Below are 16,666 nucleotides of genomic sequence, written 5' to 3'. Positions count from 1 at the left end.
CAGCAAAATGCTTTACGCTAATGGCAATTTCTAGGCTTCATAGATTTCTACAATTCCTGATCAATAACTTAATAAATGTTGGTGCAGATTTCACAGAGGTACACAGCTACCGGGGCACTAACTTCCCCTGTTCTGTATGCGTTACAGCTTTCTGCGTTCCAGATGTAGTGTCGGCATTTGCGATTAAAATCTATGGAGCTCCCCAATTTTCCCCTTCCGCTACCTGATGCTGCTACTCCAGGAATCCAGAGTCTGCTACATGTTGTATGGGAATTCCCGATCTACAAAAACTACTGCTGACAGCGTGCATCAAAGTTTCAATTTCTCTGCAACAACAGGTAGGGGGTCATGGGAGAATCGGGAACGATCAGCGCTAACATGATTTGGGGGTGGGGGGGGGGATTCGGAGATTAGTAACAGTGTGAACTGGGGGGGGGGGCGGAGAATCGGGGAACAGTACCAGTGTGAACTTGGAGAGAGAAATCGGAGAAAGCATACCCTGTTATACCGGCCATCGCGAATAGAACGCACAAACGCGCTTGCTATAAGCGGTGGGGACTGTATACAGGTCCCAAGCTACTGGATATGAGAGAACTCCGAATGAAATCCAGTGGGAAGGAAGGAAGAAGCCAGAAAGAAACAGCCGTAGGAAAGGAGCGGATGCCAACAAACCGAGAGACACGATGGAAAGGAACAAGTTGGGAGACAGTCAGAGAATAGGCCAGAATGAAGGGGGTGACCATCGGAAGGCAGGAGCCCAGGGCAGAGTTGCTACATACAAGGTAACATTCATAATAGTTGCTAAGGAGACTCAGACATCATTAGTCATAACCCACTAGTGTTGATCATAACATGTAGTCGACAGGTTAGCTTTTCAACAAGCTGCGAGACGGGACCTGTCAAGTGTTAATTATAAGGTTTTAAAAACTTTCTGCGCAGTTGATTATCATGTTCCTGGCTGCGGAATTTATTAGGCAATGGCCTCAGGGAAGCCAATTTTAACCAGTTCTGTAAAACAATTCTCAATTATTGCTGCAGGTACTCTCCAGAGGTAAAACCCATTTAATTAGGCACAATAAATAATTCTCTTGTAATTGGCATTTTATAGTATCCAAAGGCATAATACAAAGTATGTCACATTCTCCTAATTATGATTTGGTTCAATTACAGGTTCAAGAAATCGTGCTGATTATTTGGTATAATTGGCCGTGTAGCAGCTTACCCCCTTTTCCGCTAGCAACTTGCTGGATTGCTCCAAGTACTGGGCAGCTTCATACCAGATGTCAGGGTGATGTCCCAAAACCAGCAGACATTGTTCATAGGCAAACATAACTGCAACAAGACACATACAATTCTTCTGAATCTACATAAATGTCATGGCAGTTCTACAGTAGATGTTCTCTATCATAGTTCTTGATTCACAGATAGCTATTTTTAACGAAAAGAATTTTTATCAACTCTTTCCCTCTTTCCTAAGTTTAAAAAGACATCCAATTTATATAGCATCTTGTCATGTTTTTCTAAGATATCCCAAGGTGCTTTACAGACAATTGAATATTTTAGAAGTGCAACAACAACTTGCATTTATATCATGCCTTTAACGTAGCTAAACTTCCCAAGGATATTCGCAGGACCAATTATCAAACAAAATTTGACCACGAGCCACATAAGGAGATATTAGGACAGGTCAAAGAGGTAGTTTTAAGGAGCGTCTTAAATAAGGAGAGAGGGGCAGAGGGACGGTGAGGTTTAGGGAGGGAATTCCAGAGCCTTAGTGCAGTGACCAAACACGGCATCCATTTTGTGCACAGCAAGATCCCTCAAACAGCAAGATGAATGACCAGTTAATTTGTTTTGGACTGTCTTTGTGCAATACAAAATTATTTTTCTACAAAAGATCCAGCACTAGTGGTGTTAAGTAGTCCCACCTCGTTTAGTGATTAGTGTTTGGTCTTCTGTACGAAGTGGGTTACTTTTTTCCCATTGGATATACTTCTTCCACATCTCCACCTGTTGTGCTTCCTGTGGGCTGTTCTGAGGTGGGACTGATGGTGCATTGCGATCCAGACCTTTCATGACAGTCTCGTATTCCTGCGTACAAAGGCACAAATCTTTAGAATCTACTTCTAAAATTTCAGACTCACGGCTTGTAAAACATTTCTAGTTTGCAGCAACATAGACGCAAGCATTGTGAAGGAAAACACAAACACATACCTTTGCCACTCGTCGAGCATTCATGTAATCTCTGCTACGATCTTCAATCATCTTCTTAGCCAGGTGGATATTAATGCTCTGTGGAGGAACAGATCATAACTCTGCAACTAAGTGTTTTCTTTCATCATTAAAAACATTGGCATCTAAAATTGCACCTCAGTGTTGCACTTTTACTAAGCAAATTTCCAAGCTAAGTGACTAGCTCTCTAAAAGCTGCTGCTTTCAAAACAAATCATTAATATAGATGCTGCATGGCTTTTTAATCTAATGATACGTTTATTAAAACAATCTTGATTAATGAAACTTACTCAATGCGTTGCTCTGAAGGCATCAAGGGGTATGGGGAGAGAGCGGGAATATGGTATTGAGATAGAGGATCAGCCATGATCATATTGAATGGCAGAGCAGGCTCGAAGGGCCGAATGGCCCACTCCTGCTCCTATTTTCTATGTTTCTAAGTTTCTTCCCATCTTGAAATGCCATGCACTATTAATATCAGTTACTCTCTTTACATCAATGTCTTCCATCCTATGACAGGAGCAAATCAATTCACAAGTCACTTCAGAAACCTGCGTGTTGCGAATGTGTATGAAGTATTAGCACACAGCACTGGAGATTGACTTAAAGCAGTTGTCAGGCGGAATATACACATCCTACCTTTTTATAGAGCTGGTACGGCACATTCATGGAGAAACAGGCCACAAATCAAGACATTACAGTCATGGTTTCTAATGAGAGTGGCAGCTCTCTTATAACAGAATAAGTACCAGTAGTCTGTTTAAGGCACTCTAACAACATGATATCTGGTTGTATTGTGATAATAAAATAAAATCTATAGTGGAATTGGGAAAAATGTATGCAGAAAGTAAAGAGGTTAAAGTTACTCCCTGCACATTTTTAATAAAAGAGTTGACCTGTTCAGATGAAACTCCTGTGTTTGCTGTTCTAAAATTGTTGACCCGTTTAAAATGAATGGACTTTGTTAAAATAGTGAAGAAGAATTTCATCCAAATGACCTATCCTTGCAATGCTGAGAAAAGAGTACAAAAATAAAATTGCATTTGCTGACATAAGCATAGTGTTGATTCCCAAAACAGTTCTGGTACACTACAATGTTAGGTGCCTCTTAACTCTATTAGTACAGCACTCGACTCCCATACAGATTCCACCTGAAATCCAAATGTAACCATCTTATATTGATGGGTTCCAACAGTTCTCAACTGGATGGCTAAACAGGAATGCCCCTGTTCAGGTCAGAAAGAGGACGTAATTGGCTGGCAGACCTTCCCCCCCACCCCCCCCCCCCAACCATGCAGAGCGCACCTCATGTTGGCTGAAAGGAGCGCCAATATCACAGCTTGTGGAGAAGTCTGTAGAGAGAGGCTGTCTTGCCTTTTCAGATATTGCTGGAGAATGAGCGCGAAGATTGGAAGAGAAGAGAGAAACTACAAAAAAATCTACCAAGTTTTGAGCCAGATCAGATCATAAATTGGGCTCGAGAAAATCCTACGTCAGATATAATACAATCTACTGAAATTAATCAAGTTTGTCAAAGGAAAAAAGCAAACAATAATCTTAACCAGTATTTTCTGCACTATAATTACAAGTGTCAGTCAGCTGAAATCAGCTTTAACTGTAGAGTAATATTTGGGTCTAAAGTTTTTACCTCTTCATATTTATTATAATCTCGCCATAACTGTTCAATATTTATCATAGGATTGACACAGCCTCGTTGATACACCCGACGAACTGCTGTTATCCTTTGGTTCTCTGCATAGGATCCCACAGCTTCCCTATCAAAGGGATAAGGTGTTTGTAAGTATGTCAGAATTAGCACACGTTTTAGATTTTTGCTATAAAAATAAATAAAATACCTGAATGAATGGATAAAAAGAAAATCCAATACTTACACTCCTTTTAAAAAGTTAATGTAATCAACCCAAATCTGTAAAAGATTTATAATTATTAAAATTGTTGCAGTTCTAGTTCACAATGCATTTAAAAAACTTTTTAAAAAAGCTTCATGAGAAAATGAAAAGAATTACTTGATAAGACATAATCTCCATGCCGATTTTATCCAAAGCAAAATCGTATGCTTGAGCCATCTTCTCTCTGGAATGCACGGAATGAAGATGTTACAGAACGGTAAAGAGTACCTCGTCCTTTGATACTTTAATCTAAAATTATTTAAAATATAAGCTGGGGTGAAAGCAAAGTTACAGAATTTCATTAATGTTTTTGAGCTATTCATTCCTTACTTGTAACTAGGAAGTTTGCCTTTCGTTTCCCGTACATAGGCCAAATAACATTTCCATAGATCAATATGCAAAACCTTCATAAGACATCGCTGAAACAACTGCAAAGAAATGAAAGCAAAAAATGTCATTTCTGAATAATAAATTTTTTAAATATATATATTTCTTCCCATTCTTTGGGTCCTCCGGCACCATAAATCACTCCACGACCAACAGGATCTGTTGCTAGGTCACTACCAATCTGGTTCAAAGCAGCTGCATTTATAGGGTAAATCTGACACGGCTACATTACTGGCTAGGAGTCAGACTCCACCGGAGAATGGATTGGAAATTTTTTTTTTTTATTCGTTCATGGGATGTGGGCGTCGCTGGCAAGGCCAGCATTTATTGACCATCCCTAATTTCCCTTGAGAAGGTGGTGGTGAGCCGCCTTCTTGAACCTCTGCACGAGGAGCAGAGGTCTGCGCATTTGATTCATGGTGCTTCTAAAATGTCAAATCTATCAACAGACGTGTAGCCTCATTGAATTGACCTTTATTTGCTTTAACATGCTGCATTTAACTTGCCCGTGATGCAGCCCTCCCTCTAGTCTCTAGCTTGACACTTCTACCAGATGGCTTGGGCTGAGACCATGTGTTATGGATGAGAAAACTTTCATGGATTAATTTGCACCCCACTCCTTCCTAGTCTAGTCGAATGATGTGCTGCTCTGCTAAACCACCATATGATAGCAAGTTCTCCTTTCAAAAAACCCCCCCCAAAATATTCATTTTTGCCACGGCAAAATACCCTTTGAAAAGTCATTGATGAGGAGAGGTAGAGATAGATATGCAAATTTCATCATATATTACAAAAGCCCACTGTTCCAAATGTTTAGAGCTTACATCAACTGTGTGAAAACATTTATCTTACATCAATACTAATGTTCAGCATTGTTGACAATGCCAGTTTAGCCTCGTGCTTCTGTTGTGGAGGAGAGTTGTTGAATTACTAACTGTGCGTGTAAAAACCAACCCAGGGTGTGATGAGTGAAGTCAGTCAGTTATTAGTCTGTGTAAAAATTAATGGGCTTGGTTCATCCAACGTTAAAAAAAAAATCAAAATTCCAAGAGGTGGGCACTGTTCATCAAGGCTTATAAAAACTTTTAAGTTATCAAGTTAATAAGTTAGGGTTCACTGACAGACTAACCAAAACATAAGGTACTCCCACCTCTAGCAGGGTACTGGGATTAAAAATTAAACTGGTTTACCTTTTCAACTTTGTCGTAGTTTTTTGCTTTTATCTGTAGCAATAAAATAGAGATTCAATCATTAAATTATACAAGTACAGAGCAACCCTGTCATAACAAGAGGTGTCAAAAGTTCCAGTGCAGTTATAGTTACAGGTACCTCATACAGTAAAACTCCTCACAGTTAAATTTTGACATCGACAATAACATTATAATATATATATATATAGTCAATAGTAATCATCTGTGTGACTGATTCAGATTACCTTTAATTGACAGTGATAGTGAGCCATTTATTGTCATTATTCATAAAATAGGAACGATTACTTGTTTTATTCCCCCAAATACTTTTAACAAATTGTACAGTGTACAGAGAGAAAGAACGAGAGAAAGAACGAGAGAAAGAAGGAGATAGAAAGAAAGAGAGACCCACCCCAATACTGGTTCAAATTTAAAATCATTGAATTTGTTTGATGGTCTTGCCATACAGGTGGTCTATAAGAAAAGGCTCCATTGCACTTTGAAATTCAACTATTATTTATATTTAATGACATGTATGCTTAAAAACAATTTGAGTGTCAATATTGTATTTCATCAATTCACTTTAGCTACTAACATGTTCTAGTAAACATCATGAAGTTCACACCAGATAATAAGTACACTTCTCCACCCCATCCTTTACAGTTCCCACTGCAAACACTACAGCGGAGATCTGCTCAATTTTACCAGATGACAAGTTGATCTTACGATGGGATTTAATTCCAACGGGGACACAAAACAATACTGAGAATCTTAGCTAAAAATCACAGATTGGGACATAACTATGTAGGATCAGGAGCTGGTATTTACCTGGCTCCAGTTTTTAAAGATAAAATTGAACTTCATATTTCATCTGAGACATTAAATGTGCAGCTGCACTAGGTTAGAGTTCGCAAATGAACACTGAGAAAATAAAACAATTCTAACCTGCACCAAGAACACACACCCTGGCCTGTTAGTTTTGTTGCTCACTGCACATTATCTAGATTAGATCTCTCCCAATCGGAAGTGATGGAACATGCCACAATTCCTGTTGGCTCCTCCCATATCATTCCAACCTTAAAAAGCAGAACATTTTTTAAAGGTTCCCATTTTTAAAATAAAAGTTAAATCTGATTGATCTCTCTAACCTCCCCATTTGGAAGAGATGAGAAATGTAGCGGTGTGCAAAGAGATAGAATGGTTTAATACAATAAACATTAAAAAAAACGGCCCTGCAGCCATCAAGAATGTGGAATTTCAACAAGGCACAGGGTTCCCAGCTCCTGATTGGTCTTGCAACCAAAAAGGTTTTTGTGCAAATTTAAACATATTCCTGGGTACGGTCATAACCTCGAGTGCATTATGTCCGTGGCGTTACTAAACAATAACTACTAGCTGTTTCAGTTTTTTTTATTCGCTCATGGGATGTGGGCGTCGCTGGCAAGGCCAGCATTTATTGCCCATCCCTAATTGCCCTTGAGAAGAGCTAAGAGCAAAGAATTATTAAGTCAATCTCTATCAGAAAAGGAGTATCATTCTGGACCATGCATGGCCACTGTTCCCGGCTAGGAGAACTCATGTCCACTGAGAGGGCTGACATAGACTGGCGGTGGAGAAGGTGTCCTTGTGCAAGCCAAGATTTAAGTTAGCTTCTGCCATGCATTTGGAAACCACTGTGGTATCTGGGAGCCATGACAAGACAAGACCAAACTGACTAGGTGAAAGTCTTACACTACTGTGGAGAGCAACACTTCCTGGATTATAGAATTCATATAGATGACAAATCTGTGCCCTTGGCTGACTCCTCTAACTTAAACCAAGATCCCCCCAGCTTTTATACATGATGTGGAGATGCGGGTGATGGACTGGGGTTGACAATTGTAAACAATTTTACAACACCAAGTTATAGTCCAGCAATTTTATTTTAAATTCACAAGCTTTCGGAGACTCCGAAAGCTTGTGAATTTAAAATAAAATTGCTGGACTATAACTTGGTGTTGTAAAATTGTTTACAATTAGCTTTTATACAGACAGCTGGCTTAGTTCCTCCATGCACAAATCTATATATTTTTTCTATACTAGTTGATCTCCAATGGCATTGGACATGGGGAGTGAAGACCAAGTGTAGTCTTCAGGTGAGGCAGGGTTAGCAGGCTGGACGTAATTAGATCTGGGCATTCAGATGTAATTCAGTTCCCATTTTAAAGTAATACATTCGATCCTTATTTTTATATAATATTTTGATTTTATATTATTTATAATTAAATAGCAAAACTTATAGGGAAGCAGAGGCATACAGTTGGTTGGAGCTTAGAAATTTCGCAAAGACTATCTGTAATCACCATGTATTGTTCTGTGATTTATAAATGCGTAGGCTTCGAGGAGTTCCTGACATTTACCTGAGGAAGGAGGAAGCCTCCGAAAGCTTGTAAATTTCAAATAAAATCGTTGGACTATAACTTGGTGTTGTAAAATTGTTTACAATTGTCAGCATTACAGGCTGAGGAGCTGAGAGACATAAAACTTGGATGCTACAGCACCATCACTGGCAAGAGGATGTAATTACATGGTGACAAGTTTACATAGGCTGTTTCCATTATAAATGTGGATATAGGAATTTACAATTGAAGTGCACATAACCGTGAGTTTAAAAAAAATTAAAACATAAGTTTTCAGACGCGTCTGTCACACATCAAGTGTCACACAAGCAAATTTCTGTAATACTTTAAAAAAGCACAAAAGAGAAAAGAAAGCCAATAATATCCCAATGTATAGAGAATCTTGCCCACCAGCAGAAAATACTTCCCAATTGACTGCAGAAGTCACACTTTAAAAAAATATTCAAAGAGAAAGTCAATACAATCTTTAACTGATCTGAGGATCTGCCCGAGAACAATTAGCTTCTAATTTACCCAGGATGCACAGGAGTTACATTTTGGGCCCTTAAAGCGTACACCAAGTTGCGTGCAGCTGCACATTAGCAGCAGAATACGTTGTACGTTTCATAGCATAATGCTTCTGACCTGGAAATACTGCTTTTCCTCTGATTTACCTTTAGCAACACCATGGAGGCATTCTGATAGGTATTAAAGATGCAACTAATGTCTATGCACTGGCACTTAGACTTCAGATTGTTGATGAGTGCAGCTCCAACAACACTCAAGAAGCTCGACACCATCCAAGATAAAGCAGCCCGCTTGATTGGCACCCCATCCACCACCCTAAACATTCACTCCCTTCACCACCGGCGCACTGTGGCTGCAGTGTGCACCATCCACAGGATGCACTGCAGCAACTCGCCAAGGCTTCTTCGACAGCACCTCCCAAACCCGCGACCTCTACCACTTAGGAGGAGAAGGGCAACAGGCACATGGGAACAACACTACCTGCACGTTCCCCTCCAAGTCACACACCATCCCGACTTGGAAATATATCGCCGTTCCTTCATTGTCGCTGGGTCAAAATCCTGGAACTCCCTTCCTAACAGCACTGTGGGAGAACCGTCACCACACGGACTGCAGCGGTTCAAGAAGGCGGCTCACCACCACCTTCTCGAGGGCAATTAGGGATGGGCAATAAATGCTGGCCTCGCCAGCGACGCCCACATCCCGTGAACGAATTTAAAAAAAAGTTGCAATGAATCCCTATTAATTCAGAATCATAACAATTTTATGTGGTGAGATTTACATCAATGTACAGAGTTCAAACTCCACGAGGTTTATATATTGTTTGTAAAGTCTTCAGCTATCTTAGCCCTACTCTCTGGAACTTTCAATCTAAACCCCTCCACTTTGCTGCTTGTCCCTTTTTAAAAGCCCCCTCAAAGTCTCGCTTCATCCACATTTTTGGTTGTCTCCCTTCTATGACTTCCAATGGTGCAGAATGGTGGTCCTTTCTCGACACAAATTAACTATGTATCTGTGGGACTTTAATGTGTTAAAGATGCGTTATAAGTGCAAGCTGTTTATTGCTAAGAGTCATATATCTCATCCAAATTAATGTAATTTAGTGGAATCACAATTGAATTTTCAAATTTCATCTGACATTAATTAAGCAGACTTATTAATTAGCCTGGTGGCCTGGCCAGAGGGTATGATGCAAAAGATAGAATCTTTTACAGTAGCGGAAGTATATTTTAGTAAGACTCTGCAAAGGAGTGATCACAAATCTATGCAAAATATATATAGCGCGTTCTGCACATAATTCACAGGTACTAGAGGTATGTCAATGCCTCTACCTCAGCAAATGAGGTAATACAACAAGGAACACCCATCACTTTAAGAGATTTTGCATTCAACATTCCTTAAATAACATGGGCTCATCTTAAGGTTGTTTTCTTTTTTTTGTGAGGACATTTTCTTAAAATAAGTATTTTTCTTTTATACCCTTGCTGAGCCGTCTGTGACGTGACCAAGCAGCCTGTTTCCAGGATTCTGCTAACTCTGAAACTGGTTGCCAGGAGGTCAACAAGAGTGGCCAAGGGATAACTTTCCTACCTTCCTCCCAGTGTACAAGCATTGGTCTCTGCTAGACACTGCCCAAAAACAGTACAACAGAGACTGGTAACTCAGTGTGTGGGTGATCACAGGCATGAGTCTGGCTCCCATTGCTACATCTTCAGTTCTTTTGCCCGTGCCAATTAGATTGCATAAAGTGAAGCAACTCTGAAATAGGGATTTCATTTAATGACAATATGAAGTATAAACGAGGAACAGGTTCTGCTACAGTCCATAATTCTCTTTGTCTCCCAAATGGGAACTAATGAGGCTAGTTAGTTCAGTGGCTATTCTATCATAACATTTCCTTTGGTTTGCAGAATTTGCTTTACCTGCAATGTAATGCCAGTGCAATTTCAAAAGGTGCATGCTCAGAATTTTTTGGGGGGTTTAATGTTGAATTTATTGTACCAAAGCTCAAAACAAAATAGTATTTACAGACTGGAACAAAAAGACAGGTACCCTGTGGAATGGTCAGTTTTATAAAACTGAAAGCAGCATCCAAAGTCTATACTGTGTATTTTCCAAGAATATCTCCATCTCTAAACAAATAGTAATCCTTATCGTCTAAGACAACTTTAGTCCCTCCATATTCTGGCAATAGAACTTTTAATGACTGGAAAATCGGAAGCACTATTATTTTCGTTGCACTGACCATGTCTAATTCTCCGATCCGCTTGTTGAGCAAACTAGAAGCGGAGCCTTGCAAAATTTGCCCTTATATTCACTTCAGACCGGCTCTGCAGTCTAGGCCTTCTTGTGGATCTTCCTTTAAGTGATGAAAAGTTCAATGTGCTAAGACCCATGTTTGTGACTGAAGCCTCTAATATTATGTGAGCATCTCCTCCAGTACATTTACATACTTAACAGTTTTCAACAGTAAAGCTTCTATTGGATGGAGCACACACCCCTATGAATGATCATGTCAGAGGCAGTTCAGTTCCCCACATTTATGTTAACACAAACTCATTACAACTGTAGGTCATTACATACGTCATGATGGGCAAAACAGCCTCTCTGGAATTTACCTTTATCAGATGACACAATTGTATGCTTAATATGTAGCTACATGGCGATGCAGAATTCATATTACTGCTTTGACTTTTATAGAATCATAGAAGTTTACAACATGGAAACAGGCCCTTCGGCCCAACATGTCCATGTCGCCCAGTTTATACCACTAAGCTAGTCCCAATTGCCTGCACTTGGCCCATCTTACCCATGTAACTGTCCAAATGCTTTTTAAAAGACAAAATTGTACCCGCCTCTACTACTGCCTCTGGCAGCTCGTTCCAGACACTCACCACCCTTTGAGTGAAAAAATTGCCCCTCTGGACCCTTTTGTATCTCTCCCCTCTCACCTTAAATCTATGCCCCCTCGTTATAGACTCCCCTACCTTTGGGAAAAGATTTTGACTAGCGACCTTATCTATGCCCCTCATTATTTTATAGACTTCTATAAGATCACCCCTAAACCTCCTACTCTCCAGGGAAAAAAGTCTCAGTCTATCCAACCTCTCCCTATAAGTCAAACCATCAAGTCCCGGTAGCATCCTAGTAAATCTTTTCTGCACTCTTTCTAGTTTAATAATATCCTGTCATGATGTGTATTGATGTATCAGTGACTGTACCAAGGAATTACCAGTAAAGTCCTTCAAATGGACACTAACTCTGCTGGCCATGTAGGTAGACTGACATCCTGGTTCGGTTTTATTCCAAAAAGGGGCTAAAAAACCAGGAATCTTTTGATGTGGTGCACTTTGTAGCATGTGAATCAGGACACTGAAATGAACACATTAATAGTGTCTGCTACCATCTTACAGACCACCTTGCATTCCATAAGTATATTTCCACTCTCTCTTCGCTGAAGGAAAGCATAGAATTAAGCTTTCTTTCCACCTTTGTTCTCAAGACGTGTAATAGCTGAAGGAAGCCATATTGTCCAACCCATCTACCCTACTGCCAAGTAATTGTCCTACACACCAATCCTACTACCAAGAAAGGGTGTTGCAGTGGAATTCATTTGTTTGTACCTAATTGTCTCCATCAGTTAAGCCCATGGACTCAGTGGAGCCCTTTACCCTATATTCTCTTGATGCAGTCATTGGTGAACCTGTACTCAGAATAACAAGGTTTTTTGTACTCAATGAGCATTGGTGAGATTTATGAGAACTGAGGCAGCAATCTCCATCCTTCATGCATGGATGCTTGGGCTGGAAGTCTCACTGGCAGCTATGAAAGCATTGCTCTGGTCTCGGATAGGATCCTTCCTGGTACAACGTCTTCTACTGATGTTTGGACAACAAGCACCTGCCTCATGAGAATGAGAGCAAGAAGTGAATAATGCTAATATTTCGATTTCTTTTCCAAGATTCTGCAGCAACTTCTTTCATTGTCTTTTCGTGACAGAATTTGTTCATTAAGTCAAATGATTCTAGTGACACAGGTCATTACTATGTGGGACTGGAAGAGCTTTCCTGCAATTTAAACATTTTTTTAAAGAAAGACTTGGTTAGTGACGCATAGAGTGTTGTTACCAATTCCCAACAGAGCAAGATTCCAATGTCAGCCATGTCCGTTTGGAAGAAGCATATGGAAACTTGAGAGAGAAATTTACTAATGTTGGGTAATATTAAAGATTTATGCATTCTGCTGGTTTATTATTTTTGTTTAAAAAAACGTAACGATCAAATACACACATGGTTAAAATAATTGAGAAGATACCATCCAGAGAATTTTTCTTATGATTGATAAAACAACCCTGGGTTTCGACAGACAACATAAAAAACAGACTATTTAAAACCATCAATCAGCAACAATTTCAACAATCCAGTTAGGCTAGTGAAAATCTGGCCAGTGACAGATCTACTCGACATCCCGTCAGTCAATGCTGAATTTAAACCCATGCAGGACAGAGTTTTCACCCAGCTGCTGTACAATCCAGTCCTCATGTATGTGTACCAACAGTTTAAAAACAGAAACAAATACAAATGCTGGAAACCTGGAGAAAACCCCCCCAAGAAAATGCTAGAAATACACAGCAAATCCATCAGTGTCTGTAAAGAAAAAAGAGAGTTTAACACTTCAGGAGTAACTCTCTGTCAGAACGGGAAACAGATAGTCCAATCACGGAAGATGATGTTAATGTTAAATGGTCATGAGAATGACCAGCAAACTGCTCAACAGAATACAAAATCAGAAAATGCTGGAAACACTCAGTAGATCAGTCTACATTTGGAGAGTAAAGACAGGTTAATCAAGAACACTGGGAATGAGTGGGTGTCTGGGGGGAGGAGAAGCAAGTTGATGTTTTGGGTGTAGAACCTTGGCCAGAACATAGTTCTGACAGGAGTAGGGTTGGGAAGGCCTGAGCAGATTTTTTACTCATTTTGGGACTGAGAGGCTTACTGTGTTTCTCCAGCATTTTCGGTTTTCATTTCAGACCTCTTCCATCCACGGTGTTTTTTCAATTTCCCCAATTTCCTTGGCTTTTCCTTTCCCGTGACCTTTCACCATTTTAGCTATTTGCAAGTTCTTTAATCTCTTTTCATTGCCTCACTGTGAAAGTCTTACAAATCATCAACATCCCCTGTTGTTCTATCAAGCAGTTTGCGGGTGAATCCTTTAACCTTCTCTCTATGCTTGAAGTATCCATTGTTTTCCCCTCTTTCCATTTTCAGTTGTGACGAAGGGTTAATAAGGATGTGTAGAGTAAAAAAGGAGAAACTGTTTCCAGTGGCAAAAGGGTCGGTAACGAGAGGACACAGATTTAAGGTGATCAGCAAAAGAGCCGATGAGGAAACATTTTTTTACACAACGAGTTGTAATGATCTGGAATGCACTGCCTGAAAAGGGTGTTGGAAGCACATTCAATAATAACTTTCAAAAGGGAATCGGATATATACTTGAAAAGGAAAAATTTGCAGGCCTATGGGGAAAGGGCAGGGTAGTGGGGCTAATCGGATGGCTCTTTCAAAGAGCCGGCACAGGCATGATGGGCCGAATGGCCTCCTTCTGTGCTGGTATCATTCTATGATGGGTTATAAACAAAAGTGAATCTGTTTTTTCTCTTTACAGATGCGGGCAGATCTCCAGTATACTTCCACTACTTAGTTTCGTTCCACATTTTAATTTTTACTAACGAGATTTGTAAGTCAGAACCAGGCAGTTTCAAAGTAAGGCAGGATGCTTGAAAAACTCAATGAAGTGGGGACTTTCTTCCTCAATTTGATACAAAATAAGTCAAATCTTCATTTTCGCTTTTAAAATATAGATATAAATAGTGTCAGCAAAAGGATTCAAACATTTTACTGAAGCATGGGGAGTTTACTCGTCCCGCTCAGTTTTCTCCCACTCTTTCCTGAAAGCAATGAGTTGCATTGGCAAAAGATGGTAGAAGTGTGGAACTCTCTCCCACAAAACAATAGCAACTTGCATTTATATAGCATCTTTAATGTAGTGAAACGTCCCAAGACGCTCCACAGGAGCGATTATCAAACAAAATTTGGCACTGAGCCACATAAGGAGATATTAGGACAGGTGACCAAAAGCCCAAAGAGGTAGGTTTTAATGAGCGTTATAAAGGAGGAGAGAGAGGTAGAGAGGAGGAGCGGTTTAGGGAGTGAATTCCATAGCTTAGGGCCTAGGCAGCCAATGGTGGAGCAGTTGATGCTAGCTCAATTAATAATTTTAAATCTGAGAACGATAGATTTTTGGTAGCCATGGGTATTAAGTGATATGGAGCCAAGGCGGGTGGATGGAGTTAGGATACAGATCAGCCATGATCTCATTGAATGGCAGAACAGGCTCAAGGGTCTTAATGGCCTACTCCTGTGCCTATACCCCATGCCATCAATGTTGATTTACAAACATCTGCCAGAGGGTGTAAGGGCACAGTCCAATTGACCAATGGCACAGATGTAAACCCTTATTCTATCACTTCGTGGTGCAGTGAATTGGAACTCCAAGAGGGCCCAAAAAATAACTGGCTTCTAGGACCAATATAACAAATATAAAGTACCTTTTTGGAGGTCTTCATGTGTACAGAATAAAAATCCAATATCTTCAATATTTATACATATAAATGAAGTTTTCTCAATATAAAAAAACACTGAGTCTAGCATATGTCTATCAGATATCACACTTCAAAGTGCCAAAAATATACAAAAAAACCCAAATTAATTGCCTATTTATGTTTCTGATATTAATAACGTAGCTTCTGGCCAAGAACAGGAACTACTGATTTACAAAGCATCTGCCAATCTACAAAACCATCCCTACAATTAGCCTCAGCATATGTCTATTTAGACCATTTCCCCACAGGAAGTACCCGAGCAGTGACCTTAAAGGGCCAGGCAAAACAAAGCCCCATTTTAGCAGCTAAATAGCAAACTGTGCTGCAGGTCCTGGACTATTCATAATCTGATTTCCTGTGGCATTTCTTATTTTATATATTATTAAAATTCTTGTTGCCTATTTCCCATTGTCATGACTAAACTAGTGCTTTTGTGGCATTTGTAATGCCTCTGTGACATTTAGTAAGCCCTAAAATGTAACAGTGCAGCCTGCTTCTAATACTTTTAATAGATAACACTGACATCTGCTGATCAGTACACCCACCACTGGTGGTGCCACAGTACAAGTTGACGGCTCTGCCCACCATTTTCTTTTTATCCTAATACAAACACAACAAACGTTTCTAAAAGACTTACTATTTCCTCTGGCTAAGTGTGTGTAACACGAGAGATTCACTATTAATATATTAAAATCCTTGCCTCAGTAATGTGTCGCACCCCCCATCTGTTGAAATCCCCAGTTAATTGAAATCAATGGGCAACATTAATGGTAACACCTGTTATTCTTACTTGCACTTTTCTCATCCTGTTACAGCTATAAGGAGACAACCAGGAGACATACCATTTCGTCTGACTAATCAGGAGCACAGCTACAGGAGATTTACTACACAAATACATTTTCCAAAAAGATTGAAATTCCCAAGCAAGGCTTCTCCAACAAGGACTATAGTATCCCATGACCAGGAGCTCTTGATTGAACTAAGAATTTACTAAGAAGGGGAAGGTAATAAGGTAACTTTTCCTTTGAATCATATAGCCCCAATTTGGACATCACAGTTCAGTCGCAATAGTAGTTCAAGAAGATTTGACAATATATAAATAAAGACTATTGTGGAATAATTGCCTTACTGGAAATTTAGCCTTCTTTATTTAGGTGAAATAGCATGGTTATAGGTGCTCTTAATACTTTGGAGTTGATTAGCATAGTTTGTGCTTTTCTCTACCCAAACTACCATTATTAGGGGCTTACTGTATTTAAAGCTTATCTATTAATATATAAATCTTGTCGTGCACATCCTGTCAGCTTCCTATGTCAACTTTAGTAATGCAAACTGCCTATGTAAACTTGTCACATTGGTTGTACTTACACCCTCTGC

The 16,666-nt window shown here is 39.7% G+C and overlaps 1 protein-coding gene across 1 annotated transcript in view; it reads right to left on the bottom strand.

The window, feature by feature from the left end:
* Nucleotides 1–16,666, bottom strand: part of cstf3 (cleavage stimulation factor, 3' pre-RNA, subunit 3) — a 97,096-nt gene that overhangs the window by 14,245 nt on the left and 66,185 nt on the right. The window contains exons 4-11 of the mRNA XM_067994163.1: nucleotides 5,720–5,752; nucleotides 4,473–4,570; nucleotides 4,260–4,326; nucleotides 4,125–4,159; nucleotides 3,881–4,007; nucleotides 2,215–2,292; nucleotides 1,929–2,091; nucleotides 1,223–1,332 (exon numbers count right to left, since the gene is read on the bottom strand). Of these exons, the coding sequence (XP_067850264.1) occupies nucleotides 1,223–1,332; nucleotides 1,929–2,091; nucleotides 2,215–2,292; nucleotides 3,881–4,007; nucleotides 4,125–4,159; nucleotides 4,260–4,326; nucleotides 4,473–4,570; nucleotides 5,720–5,752 (711 nt within the window). The remainder of the gene's footprint in view (nucleotides 1–1,222; nucleotides 1,333–1,928; nucleotides 2,092–2,214; nucleotides 2,293–3,880; nucleotides 4,008–4,124; nucleotides 4,160–4,259; nucleotides 4,327–4,472; nucleotides 4,571–5,719; nucleotides 5,753–16,666) is intronic.

The sequence above is a fragment of the Heptranchias perlo genome, chromosome 12, assembly GCF_035084215.1.
Source record: "Heptranchias perlo isolate sHepPer1 chromosome 12, sHepPer1.hap1, whole genome shotgun sequence".
NCBI classification, from domain to species: domain Eukaryota; kingdom Metazoa; phylum Chordata; class Chondrichthyes; order Hexanchiformes; family Hexanchidae; genus Heptranchias; species Heptranchias perlo.
This window is presented reverse-complemented; position numbering and strand designations above follow the sequence as displayed.